The sequence below is a fragment of the Zophobas morio genome, unplaced genomic scaffold (assembly GCF_036711695.1).
Source record: "Zophobas morio isolate AGI-343-1 ecotype UQ-CSIRO unplaced genomic scaffold, CSIRO_AGI_Zmor_V1 ptg000021l, whole genome shotgun sequence".
NCBI classification, from domain to species: Eukaryota; Metazoa; Arthropoda; class Insecta; order Coleoptera; family Tenebrionidae; genus Zophobas; species Zophobas morio.
In genome coordinates, this window is record NW_026972126.1 from 5651204 (window position 1) to 5673170 (window position 21967).

Here is a 21967-nt window from a genome sequence, read left to right on the forward strand (position 1 = left end):
AAATTATTATTAAAAGGTTTAAAGGACCAGTTTAACAATATTTTAACTGAGATTATGGTAATCACGCATTTAACGAGTCGTTTAGGGACGTCTAATTGAGGTAGAGTCGGTCACGTGGTATTTTATCCCTGTGTTTTAAATTTAATCGCAATCAAATATTTAATTGGGCTTGTATAAACCGGGCCAAAATATACGAAAGTGGACGTATGCTTATCCTTGGGTAGATTGTTTGAATTAACAGAAATGCATAAATGGTTCTGAAAGCCTTAGTGGTACAGTATTTCTAAAGATATTTGAAAACAGATTAGTGTCATTAGTCCCTGGTCAACCTTCACCTGCCTACTATTGAATTTAATCCCAATAAAAGTACTTGAGTACAATCCGGCCCACATGGAATGAAGTGACCTGCGATGCGGTGCTTTGAAACATTTATGATAGGGGCATTTATATCCCCCTGAGTGTGCAATCAAAGTATTTAATTATGTTTCCAAATATTTTTAGAAACACTTTATGTCAATCTTATTGTCCATTTTGAGTTATTTTTCGTATTTTTCGTATACAATATAAAAGTGAAAATCATTCCGTCACAGAACATCCTATTGTTGCGTAAAGGCTAGCGCATATCTGAACATTCAAATTAAAAATAATTCCAAATTTAATCAGAACTGTGTTTTATAAAATATGTTATGCAAAAAGCATTCAGTTATGTTCAGAATCGAAAGACATTTAAATACATGTTCCTGGACTCTTTGATAACTCAAAACTTGGTATTAAAAGAGCGTCTAGTTTTTGATACAATTTATGGTACCTTTGTATAAGTTCTTATAATTAAAGTACCTAGCTGATGTGTGTAAAAAAAATCCTTACAAAATGTAATTAAGGGACGGGATTAACGTCATTGTATACTTAATACAAAATTCACTAACTTTATTAACGCTATTCACAACAAATAACAAACATAAGGTAAACTATGTACGCATTAAAATATTTATTTCCTGCGTAAATGCAAAGTCTGATATGAAAATTCCATGCGAAGTGGAACGTTTTGGATAATGATAGCACACTGTCGATGAATAAATATAATGAAGAATACAAATCAATACAAAAATTTCATTAAAATTACCACTAAGGCATGACAAAAAGTGATCTGGCCATACATGAGGTACAGATTCTATATTAATGCCCCAAAATTCGGAAATAAAACTAACTTAGCTATATTTTTAGAAGATACTTCACTCTAATTAATACTCGTAATAAACTATTTTTTATATCAGCTACATATTAAAAGACCGTATACTTTTTCACCATCATGGAACCAAGATCATTTTTTGTAATTTTTTATTTCTTAACCAAATCTAAGATACTTAATAATACTTCAAAATTTTTCCAAGATTTGTCACATGGATGCTGTAAGTTACATATGATTCGACAGAAATTCAAACTTCTTATAATTCACCACTAAATTATCAAAAACACGACAAAAAAGAAGTTCGAATTTCATTGGAAGCTAATGAGAGAGTTATTTCTTATAACGTTACGCTATCATGGTTAGAAACTGCATAGCTATTCACAAAGTTTTGAATCATGGTGATGAATGATGATATTAAACAAAAAATTAAAATGTATCCGAATAGCGTAGCTTTTATAAAAAAAATTTACTCGTCGCTAAGATAAATACAAAATTGGATATAAAAAATTACATTTTGGCTTTGATAACGAAAATTATGGCCAAGACTGTGTCAACAAGGTAAGCTGCTCCACTTAGTATACACAAAGAACCCATCGCAAGACCGACCTAGAATGTATTGTTGTTAAAAACGATCTAGTTTATTAACGGGTTAATTATTAATACCTCTCGTTCTGAAGCAGATGTTAGATATTTGTGTTCCACGAGGTAACCACTCCAGTAGTGAAGAGCTGTAGCCCCTACTGCCACCCACAAGAACACGCCAATAATATTCATTAAAATGTCAGTGAAGGTGCTGAAAATTGAAAGTTCAGTATCAAGAATTTAGTTTTTTCTTTTTTTTGAAAACAAACTTTTTGTGATCGGCTGTCGCAAAGCATAAACTTATGATGGAGACGCAAGTATAGATAAAGTATCCTACGAAGACTCCAGACGCGACAATTTCAGCATCTGGATTCTTCTCTTCGTTTAAATTCCATGTTCCGCCGACTCCCAAAAATCCACCGCCGTATCCGGTTCTATACAAAATCAGGATGATCAAATTGAGTACCTGAAAAGTAGCACAGTTTCGGTTGAAAAACATGCGTAAATAAACTATTTAAACAAAACGGTGTGGCAAGTCTTAAAATATTTACAGTTCAAATAATAAATGTAGTAACAATGCAAGGATACTTTACTAATTTAGGTAGGGTAATTTGAAATGGTGGTTTTATGAATGAATGAGTGTATAAAGTAAGATGACTGGACCAGGTCCAAGTCAATTGGAGTCAATTAATAATTACAGCTAATAGTAACATGCTGTTTCACAATTAAGGCGTGTTATCTTCAATTGGATAAAGTTTACAAATATGATAAGCTTTTGTTTAATTGCTCTAGCTCAAATAAAAATTGGCTTCTATCGAATGACTAATCTCAACGCGGTTTAAATTAATTTGGCTATATCGCACGAACAAATATGTTTTGGGCGAAGCAAGGTCTATTGTCATACCCTAATTACGTTCCTTGCCTCTTCTATATTACAGGCATACGTTTAATAACAACACGAACACATGACTCATCCGTGAACTTGGAACTCTTAGCTTCCGGTTCGTCACCGTCCCATTTTGGACAAAAATTTGAAAAATTCCTTCGGATGAAAATGTAGTCTCGTGTTGGAATCCAAACACGCCCTGTTTTCACACAAAGACTAAGTGCGCGATACCATAGATAAGATTGACACGCACATTTAAATAACTATCATGAGCTCTACGTCGAACAAACGTACTCACCAACTTAAGAATCTTCAAAATTAAAGCACCCACGGTCTCTATACTCGTCATTTTAACTTTTCTTTACGTTTTCCACCAAAATAACACACAAGCTCGACCACCTTACTGATTCTACACCTGTCTCGATCGAAATGAGGTAAAGAGATAACTATATCACTGATAAGATAACTCTTGTTTTTACAGTGATGTAAGGGTAGATGATTCAAAAATTCCGACTATCGGTGTCAAAATAACGATGATTCATTCGAAATCGATCAAAAATAAAAGTGATTATTGTTACAGGAATTGGGGTTGGACATCACTCAGGACCAAATTGCAGAAATGCAGAACAATGTCAACGACATTAATTTTGAGGAGTGTGCGGCTGAAGAAAAAATTACTCGGCATGATGTTATGGCCCATGTTCACGTCTTCGCAAAGCAGTGTCCAAAAGCTGCGCCGATCATCCACTTGGGCGCTACATCCTGTTTTGTCGGTGATAACACTGACTTGATTGTCATTAGGGATGGGCTAAATTTATTGTTGCCCAGAGTGGCCGTTGTTATTGACAATTTGGCGCACTTCGCTGACCGCTACAAGTAAGTTAAAGAACTAAAAGTTGTTGAGTTAATTTTTTTATTGACTTTTGTTGTATGTATTTATTTATTTATTTATTTATTTATTTATTTATTTATTTATTTACTTACTTTTTGGTAGAATAACACAGCTACTGAGGTTTAGTTGCAAACACACTTGCCATAATATCATTAATAATAATATTAATAATGATGATGATAATAAGTCTTTAAAATCATAAAAATTGTTTTCGCCCCTAAAGCACAAGTAGCTCTGCAAACGTGTTAGAGTCATCATATTTTTTACTACAGATGAATATAAAAATGTGTCTTAATGATTTACCATTTAAACGATAAGCTTAAAATATATCTAAAACTTCACAGTAATTTGGGTGATTTTATCTGTCTAATAAAATCGCCAATAGACGAACGAGAGACAGATGGATGCGGAAACTCAACATTTTCGTATTTAACAAGCTGCGAAATGTAGAAAAAACATGAAATTGGATCTACGTCGAAATGACCCCTATTATGGAACTTCAATAAATTTTATTTATTTTATGGTACAAGCATATTTGGGATATATTCACTATCTCAAGTTCCTGATGAAAGGAAAATATATGCGTAGGTTATACAAAGATATTTTTGATCTCTTAGATAACTATGTCGAATAAATTGAGATGTAACAAAACAAAAGCGTGTTTCTGCAGCTGGAAGGGCGATATATATTTCTACGAACTGATTTTCTGTCGTTAGCCCATTTTTAGGTACTTTTTTAATAAAGACTGCTTTTTATTTTGCTTAAAGGTATTAAATCAAAAACTGTTACCACTTACTAGAATATGCCATAAGGAAATAAGGCCATTTCTTTAATCAATAAAATTAAATGTGAAATTTTGGTTAAAATAAAATGACGAGCTATAGTTTTATTTACCAAAAACAGGATGTTACCAGTATGGGCTATAGTCGAGTCAATGAAATTTAAAAATGGTGTTCTATTTGAAATAAAAATCTAAATGAATTTAAAAAACCTTAGGTATCCTTATTGTCTGTTTTGCATAGAATCTGTGAAAAAATCTGAGGGGAGTTAATGTTTTTTTAAGACTCTCGAAGGTCTTGGGATTTTATTTTTGAAGTAATTTGAAATCTTGAGGACCTCTAGTGTCCTTTTTACTTCCCAAAGGTAAGTGGATGAAGTATTGTAATCGAGTACGTCGGCCGTCTGTCTACTTTTACGTTTCCTCAACCTTTCATGACTCCTAGAGTACTAAGAAATAAATCTTCCGTTTTCGTCTCTTAGTCTGTCTGTCTGTCCGTCCGTCTGTCTGTCCGTCTGTCTGTCTGTCCGTCTGTCTGCCGCCCCGGATTTTTATTTGACAGATAATCTCCGAAAGTACTGGGCCGATTGTTGTTAAATTTTGTATTTATATTAGGAATATCATATAGATGGTAAAACACTAACCAAAATTTGTCTAATCACCCCCACCAAAAATGTGATGACGTCATTTAAAAATTGTACATAGTAAATGGGTTTTGAATTGTATAAAATAATATAGTTCTACACATGTAGTTTATGACTCCGTGTAGAGTTTTTACCAGAAACGTCCAGATTTTTGTAAAAAAAAATCAAAATTATAAAACATTTTGCAATTTAATTTTGGATTTGCAAAACCGAATGCTTTAAAATCTTGCAAATGTTTTAAAGTTATGATAAACATGAAAAATTTTTAATCAAAATGTATTTGCAAAAATATGATGAGTCTGTACTTGTGATTTATCATTCCATTCATATTTTTTAGATTTGCTTAACAGGTCACTCAAAAAAATCAATGAATGAGTCCATTTATTTTATTGATTAAATCAGGAATAGTTCACTCCATTTTCCCTAAAATTTGGAGATACAACACTGTTATTGGTATTACATTGCACCAACCCAATTTGATAGACACAAAATTTTGTAGTAAAGTAAAAACTTGTTTGAAACATAGGCGTAGCACGCTTATTTACATTTACTTTATAAACATTACAGACGTGCATTTGTTTTGTTGCGCTGACTAGGTTCCGTGAATGTGGTATAAACAAGTTATAATCAACCAATTGTGAATTTCACCATCAAAAATTAAAATGAAATGAAATCCAATGTTTTGTATAATAAGCGGAAGTTGAAGCAATAAAAAAGTGTTACCGCTTGTTGTCTTAAATTAAGAATGCTTATACATAAATGATTTTGAGTCGCCTCTGCTAATACACGCGGCATACCTGAGTAAACTGTTTCGTTATTTCAATATTCAAGACAACCCAATTCATTTTCCCAAAAATTTGGGAATACAGTACTTTTATTTTTAGTATTACACTACATCTATCCCAACTGATATACGTGTCCTTGCAAAAATGTTGACGACATCATCGCAATTTTTTTTTAAATTGCCCCGCTACAAAAATGTAATGAGAAAAAAAAAATAATAGGCATGCAGTAGTCTTTAGACCATTTTTTTTATATATTTATGCATTCGTATTTTAAATACAAAGTTCTATAAAAACTTGTTAAATTTAAAGGGTGTTCAATTGCAGATTTCTATAGTAACGAGTTAAATTCGTAAATCTGATTGGCTGTTGTAATCATTAAAAATGAAAATAGACGCTGTTAATAATTTTTTTTGCTCTTTTCGAATTTGTTTTTAGATTGTTTCTAACACATATAGTTTTCTCAAAATATTATAATGACGAAATAATAAAAATAACGTATTTACGTGAAACAGTACACTATCATTATCATCTTAGCAAGGACATAAAATTTAATTAGTCAGTTATCACTCAGTTAACCATAAATAATACTTCCCTAATTAATAAATGAAACGGAAAGTTCATGTAATTGTTTTTTTTTGTGTTATAGAACAGTGTAATTGATAAAAGATAAAGATAGTTCTAAATTTATATTACGCTTACACTGCTCAATGGCATTTTTCATTTTTCTTTAAGATGGATTTGCGACAAAAGTTGTGTCATTTACAATATTGCAAAAATTAGAAACATGTTTATAACTGCGGTAATATCAAATAGGCAGATCATAATTATTGGAACACAGACTAAAGTATTTTTGTTTTTCCAAATTTTTTTGCAATAGATATACAGTCGTGACCAGAAAATTTTGGACGTCAGCGTGATTCCACTATCACAGTGTGTAACACCTTGAAGAATTGTAACCTTTTTTTTAGTTTTGTCATTTTTGACACTGCGAGTATGCTAACACTGGATGCAACGCGACAAATCTTTCAAATTTCAAATGTCAAAGTGACATTAAAGCATAGTCTACCAAAATTTTCAAATTACAGGAAAATTTTCTGGCCGCGACTGTATATTTTCTAATTCTTTAGTAAAGTCGCAAACAAAACTAAGCGACAAAGAAAAGTTATTTGCGGCAAAATGTTTAGTCATAATTTATTGTGGTTAACACCATAGTGTCAAGTGAATTTTCACATTCGCATCATATTTGTCATTTGTATTATTTTATTTTGATATTTAAGTATAATGTAGTGTCAAAATTTTGAAAAATCAAGAGTAGGTCATTGTTGCGAATCCATTTTGTTACTAAATTTTGTCTGCAAGTTTATTAATATTTTTTTAATTTTTGTTTTAATACAAATTTTGTGTCGGGTGAGCATAATTTATAATCGAGTCATTAGAAAGGGTTTAGTATATCGGTGATTAAACCACATTGATAAATGTCAATAAATGATAAATGTAAATGCAAAAATAGCGGACACTTTTTAATAAGATTTTTAACAAAATAAGTGTGAAGTTAAAGAAAAATTATTGTTAAACATATTACCACACCTAACCTGAGGGGAAATAGCTACACATCTACATATTATAAGCACATACTGACAAGTAGGTTGCGCAGTAGTTACAATTGAGTCTCATTGATAACGCAGTACGTGAAGACAATGTGTACAAACAAACTTTTTTGCTGTTGCAGCAACAATGTAACGCATCTGCAACGGGTGCAACCAACAATACTCCCGAAACAAAATGTTTTTCCGATTAATCATAAAACTAATAATCATCTATTATTCTACATGAGCTAAACATGCTTATAACAAGTGACGCACATTTCAGTAATAGATTTCAATTTCCAGAATTGAGCAACTTTTCAAATAAAACACATAGTCAAATCTAAATGATAACTCCTTATATAGGTAGTATCAGGCTATCAGGGTTTTTTTTTTATCAAAATGCGTAATTACTTATTATGCCTATGTGGATTACGTATCACTTTGCGCATATATTCAACACGATAATCAGCGATTGTGGCGATTACTAAGATCACGAAATCTACTACAATTGCGACGCATACGTCTGACAGATACGGGGTTCTTTACCTTATGATAAAGTAATTTTATCAGTTAAATTCACCGGACAAATATGAGATACAGTACCGTTATAAGTTTCTTTTTCCTATATTAAATCGAATTGTATCAGTTATTTTTAGTACACATCATACGTCACAGTATTATTAATCTGAAATTTTACTTGAGTCTGTATATATCAAAAATTACATTGACTGATGTTAAACAAATAGTGTTAATATGTAGAATTATGAAATTGAAGCCTGGGATAATAAACAGTTTTTAACCCACGCATTTTTATATTTGTGTAACAATTCTCTGAAATCGTATAGATAACACTTTTCATTGCTTCGTAGTAAAGATAATATTTCAAGTATTTATAGACCTAAACAAAGAAGGAAGGGTGTGGGTTATGATTAAAAAAAAAAATTCGGAACATTAGTACCACGTTTCTGCCTAGATTATGTTCACATAACCTCGTGATGTCAGGTTGACCCCAACAAACATTTTTTACACTTACAGGTTACCGTACAAATAGAAATTGATAAATTTTAATATTTGAATAACTTTCACGGTATTTACCGAGTTTATTGTTGTTCCTTATCATCACAGAACCCAACACTAACCGAAAATACAAATAAAACTTCTATTATTACATGTACTAAAATTATCTTCAGTGATGAGATTAATAATAGTATGAAATGGCGTTCAAATTCTAAAACTATAGCATGCTCTGACATTTCTAACCTCCCCCATCCTCCTCGGTGTGCAATTACCGGTCGGTTCGATCTTCACTACTCTGATATAGCCTCTTTAGTGCTAAGCTGTCATGATCAAAATTGCAAACAAAATGACGCGTTCCTAACACAACATTTTTTTTAATGTTGATCATGACTCGTTAGTTTTATTTAAAAATTGTAGATAAACTAACCCACTTGGATCTGTACCTACATTTGAGATAACTAAAAGCAAAATTTTCTTTGAATGATATATTTTCCGTATTTCTCACTTTTCGCTACTTAATTTCTTCACTCATCACTTTTATGAATCCATGAACTGTCTCAAATAACACTGTGTTTCAGATCCTTGCCCACTCTGGGCTTCACCCATCTCCAACCCGCACAACTAACCACCGTAGGCAAGCGTGCCACACTCTGGCTTTTCGACCTACTCATGGACGAAAAGGCCTTGCGACGAGCCAAAGACGATCTCAGATTCCGCGGTGCCAAAGGTACCACCGGAACACAAGCCTCCTTCCTCCAGCTATTCGATGGAGATCGCACCAAGGTCCAAAAACTGGACCAACGCATTGCTGAACTATCAGGATTCACCAAAGTCTATCCCGTTACTGGACAAACCTACACCCGAAAAGTGGACTTGGAGGTAGTCAGTGCCTTGTCCTCTTTAGGTGCTACAATGCACAAGATGTGCAGCGATTTGAGATTACTAGCCAACATGAAAGAGGTCGAGGAACCATTCGAAAAAACACAAATCGGTAGTAGCGCCATGCCGTACAAAAGAAACCCCATGAGGTCGGAACGTTGCTGCGCGCTAGCGCGCCACCTATTAGCGTTGTTTTCGAATGCGGCCAATACACACTCAGTCCAATGGTTCGAACGGACATTGGACGATTCGGCCAATAAGAGACTGACTTTGTCGGAGGCATTTTTGACTGCTGACGCTGCTTTGATGGTACTTGAGAACGTTACACAGGGTCTGGTGGTTTATCCAAAGGTTATCGAACGTCGAATTGGACAGGAGTTGCCTTTCATGTCTGCTGAGAACATTATCATGGCGATGGTTAAAAAGGGAGGGGATAGGCAGATCTGTCATGAAAGGATCAGAGTACTATCACACGAAGCCGGAGCTCAGGTAAAGGAGCACGGAAAGGATAACGATTTCTTGGAAAGAGTGAGAGCTGATGCATATTTTGCACCCATCGTGGGCGAATTAAATGAGCTTCTAAATCCATCGACGTATATAGGATGTGCCCCAGAACAAGTTACCGAGTTCTTAAATGATGAGGTGAAACCAGTTCTCGAAAAATATAAGGAGTACTTGAAAAAACCCAGTTCTGTTACATTGAACATATAAAATTTATCACTTGTTACAGAATAAAACGCTTTTATTTTACGTCTTTATTTTATATAAAAACCTTATGTATACATTTGTATGAGATTATAAAAACAACCACAAGCCATTACTTTTCACAATGATAAGTCAGATTTCCAGGCCCAAAAGCTGAGTTTGTATAAATTTTCAAAATGGGTTGATGCAATAAATAATTAAATGATGACAAAATGCACAAATAAATAAAACTAAGGTCTATGCAAACCTAATCACTAGGGAGAAGAGTATTTTCCAAACAGGCTGGTCCTTGACTTGGCCAGTTGCAAGCGCCAAGGTTGTTATCAAAGGTGAGGTGTACCGGGCAATTGAAAACATGTAGGGTGTACCTATTCTTGGTGCAATCCCACCTGCAGGCGTAGAATTTGTTACACTGCGTTGGATGTCTGAAGAGACCAGCTCTTTGACAATCGATCGTTCCTTGCAATTTTTCGTTTCTGCTCCTCAACCCACCGGGGCCATAACGGTCAAATTTACCGCTTTGTAGAGATACCTTATTGTCAGGAATTTCTTTCGCTAACGCCAAATCGTCCGTAACTGCATTGACAACAACTCCTTCTGATAAATCGGCTATAGGGGTCACAACATTATTCACAAACAGCTCAGCCGCTTGTGTAACAGGTGATACCGTAGATGTTACCGGACGTACACGAACTCGCCTCCTAACAGAGTAAGCTGGAGTTGAAGACGGCTCAATGATTTCATTGGTAGTACTCTTGATGTACACTTCAGGGGTAGGTGTAATTTCAACAATTTTTTGTGGTTCGTATTGATAATTTTCAACGATAACACCCTCGTTACTATCATCCACCACGTAACCATCATCATCGTCGTCATCGTCGACTACAATTCGGATTGGCTTCTTTCTAAGTTTAACCGAGTTGGACACGCAAGTACACTGCGCACCTAATTTTGCTGAAAGTAATGGATGGAAGTCGTTAACTTTAACGATCGTTTTTGGTCTGGCAACTTTTACTATCTTAACTGGTTTTCTATTCAAGACAAGCTTTAAGTCATCGTCTGACGATAAATCGGTACTCACAGGCGTGGTTACTCGCACCCTCGTTCTGACAGGTAAATATTCACGAGATGGCGCTATAATTTCTGGAGCGCTCGTAGTAACTTTAACTCTTGTTCTTACTGGTAGATATTCACGTGCAGGGGTTATAATTTCCGGAGCACTTGTGGTAACACTTATAGGTGCTAAGTAGGATTCAGTAGGGACACTCGTGCTAACCTCAACTGGTAAGTAATCACGTGACGGTGTGGATACCTCGATTGGTGCGACGTAATTTTCAACAACCTGCCCGAAGTTATCGTTTTGTTGATACTCGGTATCTAATGAACTGAATGAGTACTTGGCAATCGGGCGACTTGTCGTTACTACTGAAGGAATAGCGTTCACTCGTACTCGTGGAGCTGTAACTTGAACCGGTGCAACGTAATCATCTACAGTTTTCGAGACTTGGTATTGATCATCGAAGGAACTGAAAGAAAACTTAGAAATGGGTCGACTGGTCGTTACTGTTTCAACGACCGGCAAAGAAGTAGAATATGTGACAGGTCTAACAGTCGAGCCAATTCGACTATCATAGAACGTAAACGGTTGTTTAGTTATGATCGAGTTTATGGTTGAACTAAAAGTAGGTTTTGGAGTCGACTGTACGTAAGTATAATCGACGATAGGTCGTGCTGTTGAGGTTACCACTTTCTGGAAGATCTGTGGTCTGTTTTCAATATAATAAGAGCCAGAATTAGCTGTTTTTGAAACTACAGGTGCTTGGTAGTTTTGAACTACCAAAGGCCTCTCTTCAAACTGAACTGCAGGTTTATCGTAGACATATCCAGAGTCAACGCTGTATTGTTGTTGTTCGTATTCGTACCTCGGCGTTGTGGAAACCACAACTTTGTTTGTCACTTGTGGTACTCTATATTGTTGTTGTTGTTGATATTCGTACCTCGGCGTTGTGGAAACCAAAACTTTATTTGCCACTTGTGGTACTTCGTATTGTTCTTGTTGATATTCGTACCTCGGCGTTGTGGAAATTACGACTTTGTTTGTCACTTCTGGTACTCTGTATTCATAGACTGGTGTTGTGGAAACGACTGGCTGAATGGGAGCCTGATAACTTTCAACCACTACAGGTTTCTGCTCAAGGTTAACAGCATTGAATTGCTGAGTGTACTGATAACTTCCTGCCTGACCACCTGTGACGTACGCTTTCTTAGCAACAAATGGTACTTCTTCAACTGGTTCACGATTTTCGTATGTTGCTACCACAGGTGTTGGGGCTTCAACGAAAGATACGGCAGGTTTAGGATAATCATATCCAGCAAATTCTACAGTTTTTGCAGGTTGTGCGCTGAAGCTGTAACTAGAAACGATAGCTGGCTGTTTCTTTGTAACTACCGGTTTAGGGGTATACGAAATTACGGATTCACCTATAAGAGCAGGTTTAATTGTGGAAGGAGCAGTGTATGAGTAGCTGCTAACTACAGCTGGTTGCTTCTGAAGGAAAACTGCAGATTTTGGCGTAGACGATTCAATGTAAGTAGATACAACTGGTTGTCTTTGAAGGAAAACTGCAGATTTTGGTGTAGATGAGTCAATGTAAGTAGATACAGCTGGTTCTTGAACAATAACAGCAGGTTTTACTGTAGATGGAGCCGTGTAAGTATAGCTTGTTGCAACAGGGGCTACTTTTTGAACAACTGGTTGTTGAACAAAAACAGCAGGTTTTACTGTAGATGGAGCCGTGTAAGTATAGCTTGTTACAACTGGGGCCTCTTTTTGAAGATATACAGCCGGTTTAACTGTTGATGGAGCTACGTAATTATAACTAGAAACCACCGGCTTTTGTTCATAGTTGAATCTTGTAACAGATGCAGGTACTTCTTCAAAAGCAACAGCTGGTTTGTCATAAACGTACCCTTGGTTAACCGTAGACTGTAAAACATTCTTGTAAGTATAAGTATTAACAGCTGGCTTCACTTTTACAGGCGTTTGGTAGTTGTAAGTCGAAATAGCAGGTTGACTCGTAATAACAGTTTTTTGAACTATTGGCTGTTGGTAGGTAACAACTGACGGTTTTTCTTCAAAGGTAACACTAGGCTTTTCGTATCTATATCCCTCATTGTTGCTTGAAATACTGAAACTTGATACAATAGCCGGTTGTGCAATTTTCTGTTGAACCACCGGAGTAACAATAGGTCTGATTGTCGATGATGGTACATTGTAAGTACCAAAATCAATTTGAGCTTGATTAATCTCATGGTTTTGGAAATTTGTAAATGATACAGCGTTTTGTTGAACTGTGGCTGGTGTTGATGACACATAGACTTGTGGAGTTTGCTGAACAACCACAGGTTTAACAGTGGACGATGGCACATTGTACGAAGTTACTTGGAGTTGAGGTTCAACGGTGTAATGCTTTTGGAAGTTTGTAAACGATACTGCGCCTTGTTGTTGGACTACTGGTTGGACTGTAGCTGGTGTTGATGACACATAAACTTGTGGCGATTGTTGAAAAACAACAGGTTTCACAGTCGAAGAAGGTACATTGTAGGATGTAATTTCAAGTTGAGGTTGAACAATTTCTTGCTTAGAAACGGAAATAACTGGTTGCTGTTGAATAATTGGCTGAACAGTTTGAATCGTCGGTTGTACCTGAACAACTGGTTGTACTTGTTCCACTACGGTTAATGGTTTAGGAGTCGATGACGCAGAATGTGTTACAGTAGACACCACAGCCGCCTGATTCACAGTTTTTAGGGGAACTTCTTCAAAAGCAACAGATGGTTTATTGTATGTGTAACCTCTAGTTTTTTGAAGTAAATCAACATTTTGATAACTAAAACTGCCACCTGTCGTCTGTACGGGAGTTTCCTCAAACTTTACAACCGGTTTGGGGTAATCATAACCAACGAAACTGGCGTCTTGTTTCTGTACATTATAAGTAGATACTACCGGTTGTTGAATATGAATTTGCTCAACTAAAGGTGTTTGTACTGTTGAAACGACGGCGGGCTTTTGATACGTGGTTACAATTGGTTGGACATTAATATTTTCTTGAATAATCGGAGATGGAGTTGAAACAACCGTTTTTCCAAATGTTACTACGGGTTGGACATGCTGCACAAATGATGTTGAAACTGGTTTTTGGTATGTCGTTACAACTGGTTGAAGGTTAACTTTTTCAGCAACTAACGGTGTTTGCGTTGTTGAGACAACAAATGGTTTTTGGTATGTTGTTACAATAGGTTGTACACTGGCTACGTTTTGTTGTACCAGGGTACCAGTTGATATAGTTGATCTAAGTGGTTCTTCGATAAATGCTACTGTTGGTTTAGAATAGTGGTAACCATCTTTTGCTAAAATTGTCGATGGCGTAGAAGATACTACATTAATAAAACTGTTTGAGATATTTGTAAAACCAGTATTGCCTCGAGAAGCGGCTAAATTCCCATGTACTTTATATTGCAATTCAGGTACATTCGCAACAACACCTCCATTATAACTCTGGAATCCGGAAGCAGCTTTAATGGCAGGAACAGGTACTGCAGTCACAATCGGTACCGAGGAAACAGTAGCCACGGATACAGGCGACTGAGTAACGTGTGTTATAATATTAGTGTTTTCACCATAGTTAGTAGCTTGTATACCATTGGTGGCGACTCCAACTGCAGAGTATCCGCCTTTGACGATGTTAATCTTACCCCTGGTACCACTTCCGTAATTCGAGCCAATGTTCCCGTGATATTCAAAAGATGGTTGTACATCATCATAAGCTTCTTGCGCATTGTCGGCTACAATTTGTAACTGTTGTCCGTAATTCAAATTTTCAGCAAGTCCATTCACTAAGTGAGCACCGCCATTACTCACATAGCCCGTATTCGCTTGGGTTTTTACTACACCGGCAGTACCAATATTTCCACTGCCTACCAATAATGAACCACCCAAATATCCCGCGTTCGCTTGTGTTTTTACTACACCAACGGCATCACTACTTCCAGTACCCGTCAATAGTGAACCTCCTAAATAGCCTGCATTCGCTTGAGTTTTTACTACACCGACTGCGTCACTACCAGTTACAAATGAACTACCAACATAGCCTGCGTTCCCTTGACTGTTGCCTATAGCAGCAGCATCAATACTTCCAGTACCTGTCAGTAATGAATCTGTTTGATAGTTCAAATTAGTACCGTGCTGAATATTGTTTATTTGTAGATTTGAAGCAGCATTTCCTGAGGCCAGATGCTGATCATAACCATCACCTTGGTATGCTAGTAGAGTATCTCCGGCTTGTGATTTAATAGCTCCTAAGCCACCTGCTTGTTGTAGTTTAACGCCAAATTCAGCACCTTGATAACTTGAGGAACTATCTTGCCCATGTACATATCCTAGTCCCAATCCATCAGTTTGGGTTGTTTTAAGTCCAATGTTGCCACCTACGTTCCCGGTGGAATATTGCAATCCTAATCCGGAACCTTGCAGGCCAGCACCTGCGACGTAGCCACCTTTAAGCAAGCCAGCATTTTGTAAAGATTGTGCAGCATTAAGTGACAGTTGACCACTTCCTGTAAATTTGATTAAGTTAATAGACATGCGACTTTTATTAGTAAACTTAAAAACAACCAACCTGCAATGTATCCTTGTGAAGCATGACCAACATTACTGTAAATCTGAGCAACAGGTTGAACTAACGGTCCGTGAAGACCACCAAGGGCTGTGACTTCCAATACTCCTAAACCGTCGTACTGATCCAGGGCAACTGAGCCAGTTCCTCCATATACTACTTGTGAACCGACAGCATAACCACTACCACATCTCGGGACCAACCACGGCCACTCGCAAAGGAGTCTCGATTCATCATAAACTAATCCGAAGGGGCATCTAAATTCATAGGCAGATAGGGGAGATTTTCCGTGATCTAAACAAGCGAAGAACCAGCGACAGTTTTCAGGATCCGCGTAGTAACCTGTAAGCAAAAATGTGGTATAATTAGTTAAGAGCCGAATCAACTGCTTCTAAGGTAACTATGTAATAGCCGTTAAACCATCATCGCTTAGAAAAATAAATAGGTGATCAAGAGAATTTGCGAAGATTTTCTTCTGTACCGAATAACTAAAAAAAGAAGATGCGATGGCCGAGAATCGAACTCGGATCAACTGCTTGGAAGGCAACTATCCTGACCATTACACCACCATCGCTTACAAGACGAAACAGACGATGAAGAAAGGATGAGAAGACCTTTTTTCGTACCGATTTAATAAAAGAAAAAAAGTTGCGATGGCCGAGAATCGAACTCGGATCAACTGCTTGGAAGGCAACTATGCTGACCATTACACCACCATCGCTTATAAGAAGAAACAGATGATGAAGAAAGCAAGAAAGGATGTGAAGACTTTCTTTCGTACCTATTTAATAAAAGAAAAAAAGTTGCGATGGCCGAGAATCGAACTCGGATCAACTGCTTGGAAGGCAACTATGCTGACCATTCACCACCATCGCTTATAAGAAGAAACAGACGTTGAAGAAAGGATGAGAAGACCTTTTTTCGTACCGATTTAATAAAAGAAAAAAAGTTGCGATGGCCGAGAATCGAACTCGGATCAACTGCTTGGAAGGCAACTATGCTGACCATTACACCACCATCGCTTATAAGAAGAAACAGACGATGAAGAAAGGATGTGAAGACCTTCTTTCGTACCAACTTAATAAAAGAAAAAAAGTTGCGATGGCCGAGAATCGAACTCGGATCAACTGCTTGGAAGGCAACTATGCTGACCATTACACCACCATCGCTTACAAGAACAAACCGATAGTCAAGAGAATCTGTGAAGACTTTCTTATGTATCCATTTACTAAAAAAAGCTGCGATGGCCGAGAATCAAACTCGGATCAACTGCTTGGAAGGCAACTATGCTGACCATTACAGCACCATCGCTTACAAGACGAAACAGACGATGAAGAAAGGATGAGAAGACCTTTTTTCGTACCGATTTAATGAAAGAAAAAAAGTTGCGATGGCCGAGAATCGAACTCGGATCAACTGCTTGGAAGGCAACTATGCTGACCATTACACCACCATCGCTTACAAGAACAAACCGATAGTCAAGAGAATTTGTGAAGACTTTCTTATGTATCCATTTACTAAAAAAAGCTGCGATGGCCGAGAATCGAACTCGGATCAACTGCTTGGAAGGCAACTATGCTGACCATTACACCACCATCGCTTATAAGAGCTAACATATGATAAACAAAATTTATGAAAACATTGGTCCATTCTTTCTTATTAAAAAAGTTGCGATGGCTGAGAAGCAAACTATCATCAACTGCTTGGAAGGCAACGATGTTAGCCGTTATATCGCTTTACATTTAAATTTAAAATATGAAGAGTACCTTAGATCTTAACTCATTTCTTTATAAAATATATAATAATAATAATGTGAAATTGGAACAAATTTTATGAACACTTGTAGTGTTTCTGTTATATTTGTTTATTAAAATTTATTCTAGGTGCAATACCCGTTTAATCAAATAATATATCGTGTTCAAATTAAACCTTTGTCGACGTTAAATCGACGCCGCCAACAAGAAATCGCAAAAAATTGCAACCGTTCCGCTTACTGAAGCCATGTCTACCGAACAATTTGCATAATCACGTTGGGAATTCCCTCTTGGAATGACCACCTTATATACAGAAAGCGAATGCATTAATCTAAATCCTCTCACCTGGCTCATTCGGACAAACAAATCTTTGACGTGGTACGGGTGCAATTTCGCTACTTCCTGAACAGGGTGAGGCATGTGGTAAGCTTCCGGGCCAAACGCATACTTCAACTCGGCTGTCAAAAGCCAAACCTGCAGGACAATCGAATTCGAAAACGCTGAATTCGTCGGACAATTGGTCGAATTTGACGCAACGATAGAAACGACCACAGGAACGTGGATGAACGAAGTATCCTTGACGGGAACACTCAAATTCAGTTCTTGTATCCTAAAAAAAAAAAACAATAATAATAGTATGGGATATTCCATATCAGTAAAACTATGTACATTTGTAATAAAAGTATTAAGATTAGTTTTTAAAATGGGTTTTGAGATTATAACGATAAATGAGATATTTCGTGGCGGTATTATCAGCTGGAAAAACACACCAGATAACCATAAATGAATCCTGTGGATTAAAACAGATGTGTCTGTTAATAATAGACTTTAATTTTTATTGTTATTGTTTTAAAAATATTGACTATTTTTGCTTTTACTAAATAAACGAAGTGAAATGTGAAACGTTTCTAAAATTTAATATTTTAAGTAAAAGTAAAAGAATAAAATAAAATTTCCACATCTTCCAGTGCGCATGGAATAACCCAAACGTATTGAGTTTTACTAAAAAAAGTGTGTATGCGATGGCCGGGAATCGAACCCGGATCAACTGCTTGGAAGGCAACTATGCTGACCATTACACCACCATCGCACTTGAAAACTTACCTTTCTAATTACGTGAACATTGCCTTCAACATCTATTACTCTAGATATTCGGTAAGGCGAAACTTGGACGGTGTCTAGAGGTCGGCCGGGAGTTTCCAAGATCTCTCTTTCCAACGAGTGCAACACAGCGCCTCGAGGGGCGCGAGCTTGACGAGATAAGCCGTTGTACGCTGCTTCTAAGATGGAGCTTTTGCATTTAGTGCCGCCATCTTGCGATAGGTCTTTGAGGGCAATTCCGGCAAGTCCTCGTACCCTTGAATATTTTGCCTTAATGTCGATGCTGGTGGGGTCATCGAAAGCGATCCACTGGTTTTTACTAAAAAAGAATGGAATAATATGAACATAATATATTTGATATAGGTATATCATGGGTAGTTTTTTAATATCTAACACTCTAACAGGGATATTTTTATTTTCTAAATTGTAGAACAATTTTTTTTGTATTTTTTAATTTAATATATTAATTTCAGTCTGGCATGTAGGATACACAATGCACATTAATAACTATAAAAGAAAAACTAAATTAATTCAAATTTTATATTCGTGTTTATTTGAATCATTTAAAGAAGATACTTTATTCCAGTAGTAAAAAACATAAATATCATTTCCGGAAATTACGGCATCGATGTAATTCTGCGTCTACACAGTTTATAGATAAGTATTTTACGTCAATTAACGTAATCAATGTTTTCAAATATGTATTGGGAATAGGTATTAGAGCGGAAGAGGTAGTAAGCACGGCAGTTTAATTTTATTTAAACCAAACATAAATTGAGCTATGTACCATTTAAAAAATAAGCAATACTATATATTTGAGGAACTTATAAACCACACTCTGTCCTCTTTGAAAAGAAAAATTATGTTAACTAACTTCTCTAAATTTCTATATGCACAGATAACAGATATTTCAGTGGGATTTACTGCTTTGTAAAACTGAAAATAGATTTTTTAGATAGATATTTTGTTATATAATGTCCGGGATCCATTAAAAAAATGAGATTACAACCAACACACCTTGGATGGAATAAGTAACCTTGAACCAGACCGGCTGCGAAACCAAACAAGTGTCTGCTGAAATCTCGGAAGAAAAAAATTTAGAAACGACAAAATCTCGCTGATTGTTTTTCCGTCATAAATTCTTCGTTTTCCAAGTTTTCACGTTTTTTTAATTTTCAAAAATCGAAAACAGAAAAACTAGTGTCAAATTAAAAAGATAAAGATGTTTTTGATAAGCGAAACTTGTTTTTATATATATAGCTGTTCCGAAATTAGTAGTTTACTTTAATAAATCAAAAATAGGAAATGAAATGTGTTTTAAATAAACAACTCTCTAGTCTTTGTTCTTTTTTAATGGAATACAAAAACTCTATACTGTACGTGGGTCTATGTTACGTAAGAGTTTCACTGTGAAGAATGTATATAAAGTACGCATTATGTTCAAATAATATAATTAGTAGCACTTTATTGAGAAATTCTGATGCCTCAAGATATATGAAGTTTTCTGCGAAACTGATTAGATGCTATTCCGATTTACGCTGCTATTGGCCACTGCCATGGCCTGTTCAACGAATTCATGGTAGAACGGACACCAGGGGCAATGTCGTATTAGGTGTTTGCTTCTATACTTTTAACCGTGACGAAGTGGAGCACATTGCGAAAGACCATAATCTTATACAATAATTTACCATGACACACCTGCGCGATGCTATATCTGTACCCGAACAATCTTTTGAAATAGTGCGTTATAGGGCACCTTTCATCAACATCAATTAAAAATTTCTTCGCTCCTTTATACAAATACCAATTTGTTAACAACATTCAACAGTCGGCAATGTCTTTTACAATACTAATAATACCACATACCGAATGCGAAAATTAGTTAGTGAATAGAGTTGTAATTTATTTTTTTCGTATTGCTCGAAGCAGGGACACAGTGTTGAAAGTAGAAAGAAAAGCAGAGAGAAATGAAAAATGGGGTTAATGCACTTGCTGTGCTAAAGTTTGTAAAATGTTGTCGCGTAGTGTTTAAAGATGTGTTTTCTTTGAATTTATAACTAGGAGGTTTATCATAAATTAAAAAAGTGACAGCAGCAAATGAATGCAGACGTTAATACTTTATTGGAATTTCCTGTAGTTGCTAAACTACATCTGATGGAATTTCTGCCTGTGTTTTGAATAAAATTCCCGCTGCCGATCGTATCTGTTTACGTAATTGTAATACATAAGAAGAAAAAACCTACATAATAAGGACATTTTTTATTACCGTATATGTAGTTAAACTGTTCTAGTATAGTCACGTGATTTAATGAAGGGACGAACACAAAATTAGACAAAATTTTTGACAGAACATGCCCAAAAATTTTTCCAAATAGTAAAAAATGTAGGTATACTCGAAAAACATTTATGAACTTTTAGGACACCAAGAAATATGAAAATTATGTGTAAAAATGTCAGTATAAAAAATTTAAAGATCATAAAACATAAGTAGTAAATTCAGAAAGGTAAGGCGGGAAGGTGATTGGTTGTAAACACATTTCGTGAATATATTTGTACCTGTTTTTATAAATCATTTAGCTGTAGCTGCAGAAATTAAGTCATTATTTTTTGGCGTTGGTACATAACTTATAATTTTTTTGACAACTTTCTCAATCATGTTGTTAAGCTCACAGTACAACGATTACCTGTTTGTGGCTCTCGCCAATTTAGAATAAATTTTTCCATGCTGTAGAGGACAATAAGGGAAAGTTTGGTGAAGTTGCCAAATTGATAACGGATCTTGTATTATCAAAGCAGGAAATTAAGTTTATTTCCGCAGTTGAGGAATTTTGAACCATTTTTGCCTTTTATTCTTAAATAATGATTTCGAAAATATTTTTTGCCTGCAAGTAACCATTCTTCGTAAAACAAATAAGTATTTGTAGTAATCTGTGAATATTAATTTTAAAAGAAAGATTTCGATAAATTCACATAGGACACATAGTTTTAGAGACAATGAAAATTAAATGTTTAAGTACTTACACGTCTTGTCGTAGAAAATATTTTAATCAAAGAAATTAATTTAAGTTATACAATTGGGAAAACTTCAATAAGCCCTAATATATACTATTTTTGGAGTTTCCGGCAAGCGTCTGAACGACCACCGAGACCTCCCTGAACGGATCAGGATTCATTTTTCAGCCCTTATAAACATTTTCCGTTTGGGTCCTGACTCCAATCTGCTAAGAATTTCTCCGAGTCTGAGGCCATGAAACTATAATAGTTATTTATGTATTAAGAGCATAATTAGGGAGATTATGGCACGAGGGAATGTTTAAAGCCTGAGGGCCACAATCGACAATTATGCCCGTGGTATGTACATACATACATAGGTACAACCTTTTATTCTGTTTTAGTTTCTAAAATATTTTTAACGAAACATTGAGTATTTCCGGCAAGATTGTGTGAATTGTGCCGATGCGAACTTTAGTAAAAATGTTGTATATCGAAGCTTG

At 35.8% G+C, this 21967-nt stretch overlaps 3 protein-coding genes and 7 non-coding genes across 10 annotated transcripts in view; 1 reads left to right on the forward strand and 9 right to left on the reverse strand.

The window, feature by feature from the left end:
- LOC135133055 (adenylosuccinate lyase) overlaps positions 1-9988 on the forward strand; it is a 41355-nt gene extending 31367 nt beyond the window's left edge. The window contains exons 3-4 of the mRNA XM_064061306.1: positions 3238-3533; positions 8938-9988. Coding sequence (XP_063917376.1) covers positions 3238-3533; positions 8938-9949 — 1308 coding nt within the window. The 3' untranslated portion in view covers positions 9950-9988. The remainder of the gene's footprint in view (positions 1-3237; positions 3534-8937) is intronic.
- LOC135133056 (protein snakeskin) lies at positions 911-3102 on the reverse strand. The gene is made up of 4 exons (XM_064061307.1): positions 2956-3102; positions 2041-2237; positions 1853-1982; positions 911-1795 (listed from the first exon to the last, which is right to left on the reverse strand). Exons 1-4 carry the CDS (start codon positions 3004-3006, stop codon positions 1697-1699), a joined length of 477 nt encoding a protein of 158 aa, XP_063917377.1. The 5' UTR covers positions 3007-3102; the 3' UTR covers positions 911-1696.
- LOC135133054 (mucin-2-like) overlaps positions 9960-21967 on the reverse strand; it is a 39468-nt gene continuing 27460 nt past the window's right edge. Inside the window, exons 4-7 of the mRNA XM_064061305.1 lie at positions 18477-18792; positions 17718-17982; positions 15622-15960; positions 9960-15559 (exon numbers count right to left, since the gene is read on the reverse strand). Coding sequence (XP_063917375.1) covers positions 10191-15559; positions 15622-15960; positions 17718-17982; positions 18477-18792 — 6289 coding nt within the window. The 3' untranslated portion in view covers positions 9960-10190. The remainder of the gene's footprint in view (positions 15560-15621; positions 15961-17717; positions 17983-18476; positions 18793-21967) is intronic.
- On the reverse strand, positions 16121-16192 carry Trnag-ucc (transfer RNA glycine (anticodon UCC)). The gene has a single exon. It is a non-coding gene; the product is annotated as a tRNA-Gly (tRNA).
- On the reverse strand, positions 16268-16339 carry Trnag-ucc (transfer RNA glycine (anticodon UCC)). The gene has a single exon. It is a non-coding gene; the product is annotated as a tRNA-Gly (tRNA).
- On the reverse strand, positions 16569-16640 carry Trnag-ucc (transfer RNA glycine (anticodon UCC)). Its single transcript has one exon. It is a non-coding gene; the product is annotated as a tRNA-Gly (tRNA).
- On the reverse strand, positions 16716-16787 carry Trnag-ucc (transfer RNA glycine (anticodon UCC)). The gene has a single exon. It is a non-coding gene; the product is annotated as a tRNA-Gly (tRNA).
- Positions 17005-17076, reverse strand: Trnag-ucc (transfer RNA glycine (anticodon UCC)). Its single transcript has one exon. It is a non-coding gene; the product is annotated as a tRNA-Gly (tRNA).
- On the reverse strand, positions 17147-17218 carry Trnag-ucc (transfer RNA glycine (anticodon UCC)). The gene has a single exon. It is a non-coding gene; the product is annotated as a tRNA-Gly (tRNA).
- Trnag-ucc (transfer RNA glycine (anticodon UCC)) lies at positions 18391-18462 on the reverse strand. The gene has a single exon. It is a non-coding gene; the product is annotated as a tRNA-Gly (tRNA).

Excerpts from the sequence above, each read along its gene's own strand:
- LOC135133056 (XM_064061307.1), bottom strand. The coding sequence starts at position 3,006 with ATGACGAGTATAGAGACCGTGGGTGCTTTAATTTTGAAGATTCTTAAG. Across the intron at positions 2,238-2,955 it reads TTTTGAAGATTCTTAAGTTG|GTACTCAATTTGATCATCCT; the intron begins GTGAGTACGTTT and ends GCTACTTTTCAG. Across the intron at positions 1,796-1,852 it reads CATCTGCTTCAGAACGAGAG|GTCGGTCTTGCGATGGGTTC; the intron begins GTATTAATAATT and ends AATACATTCTAG.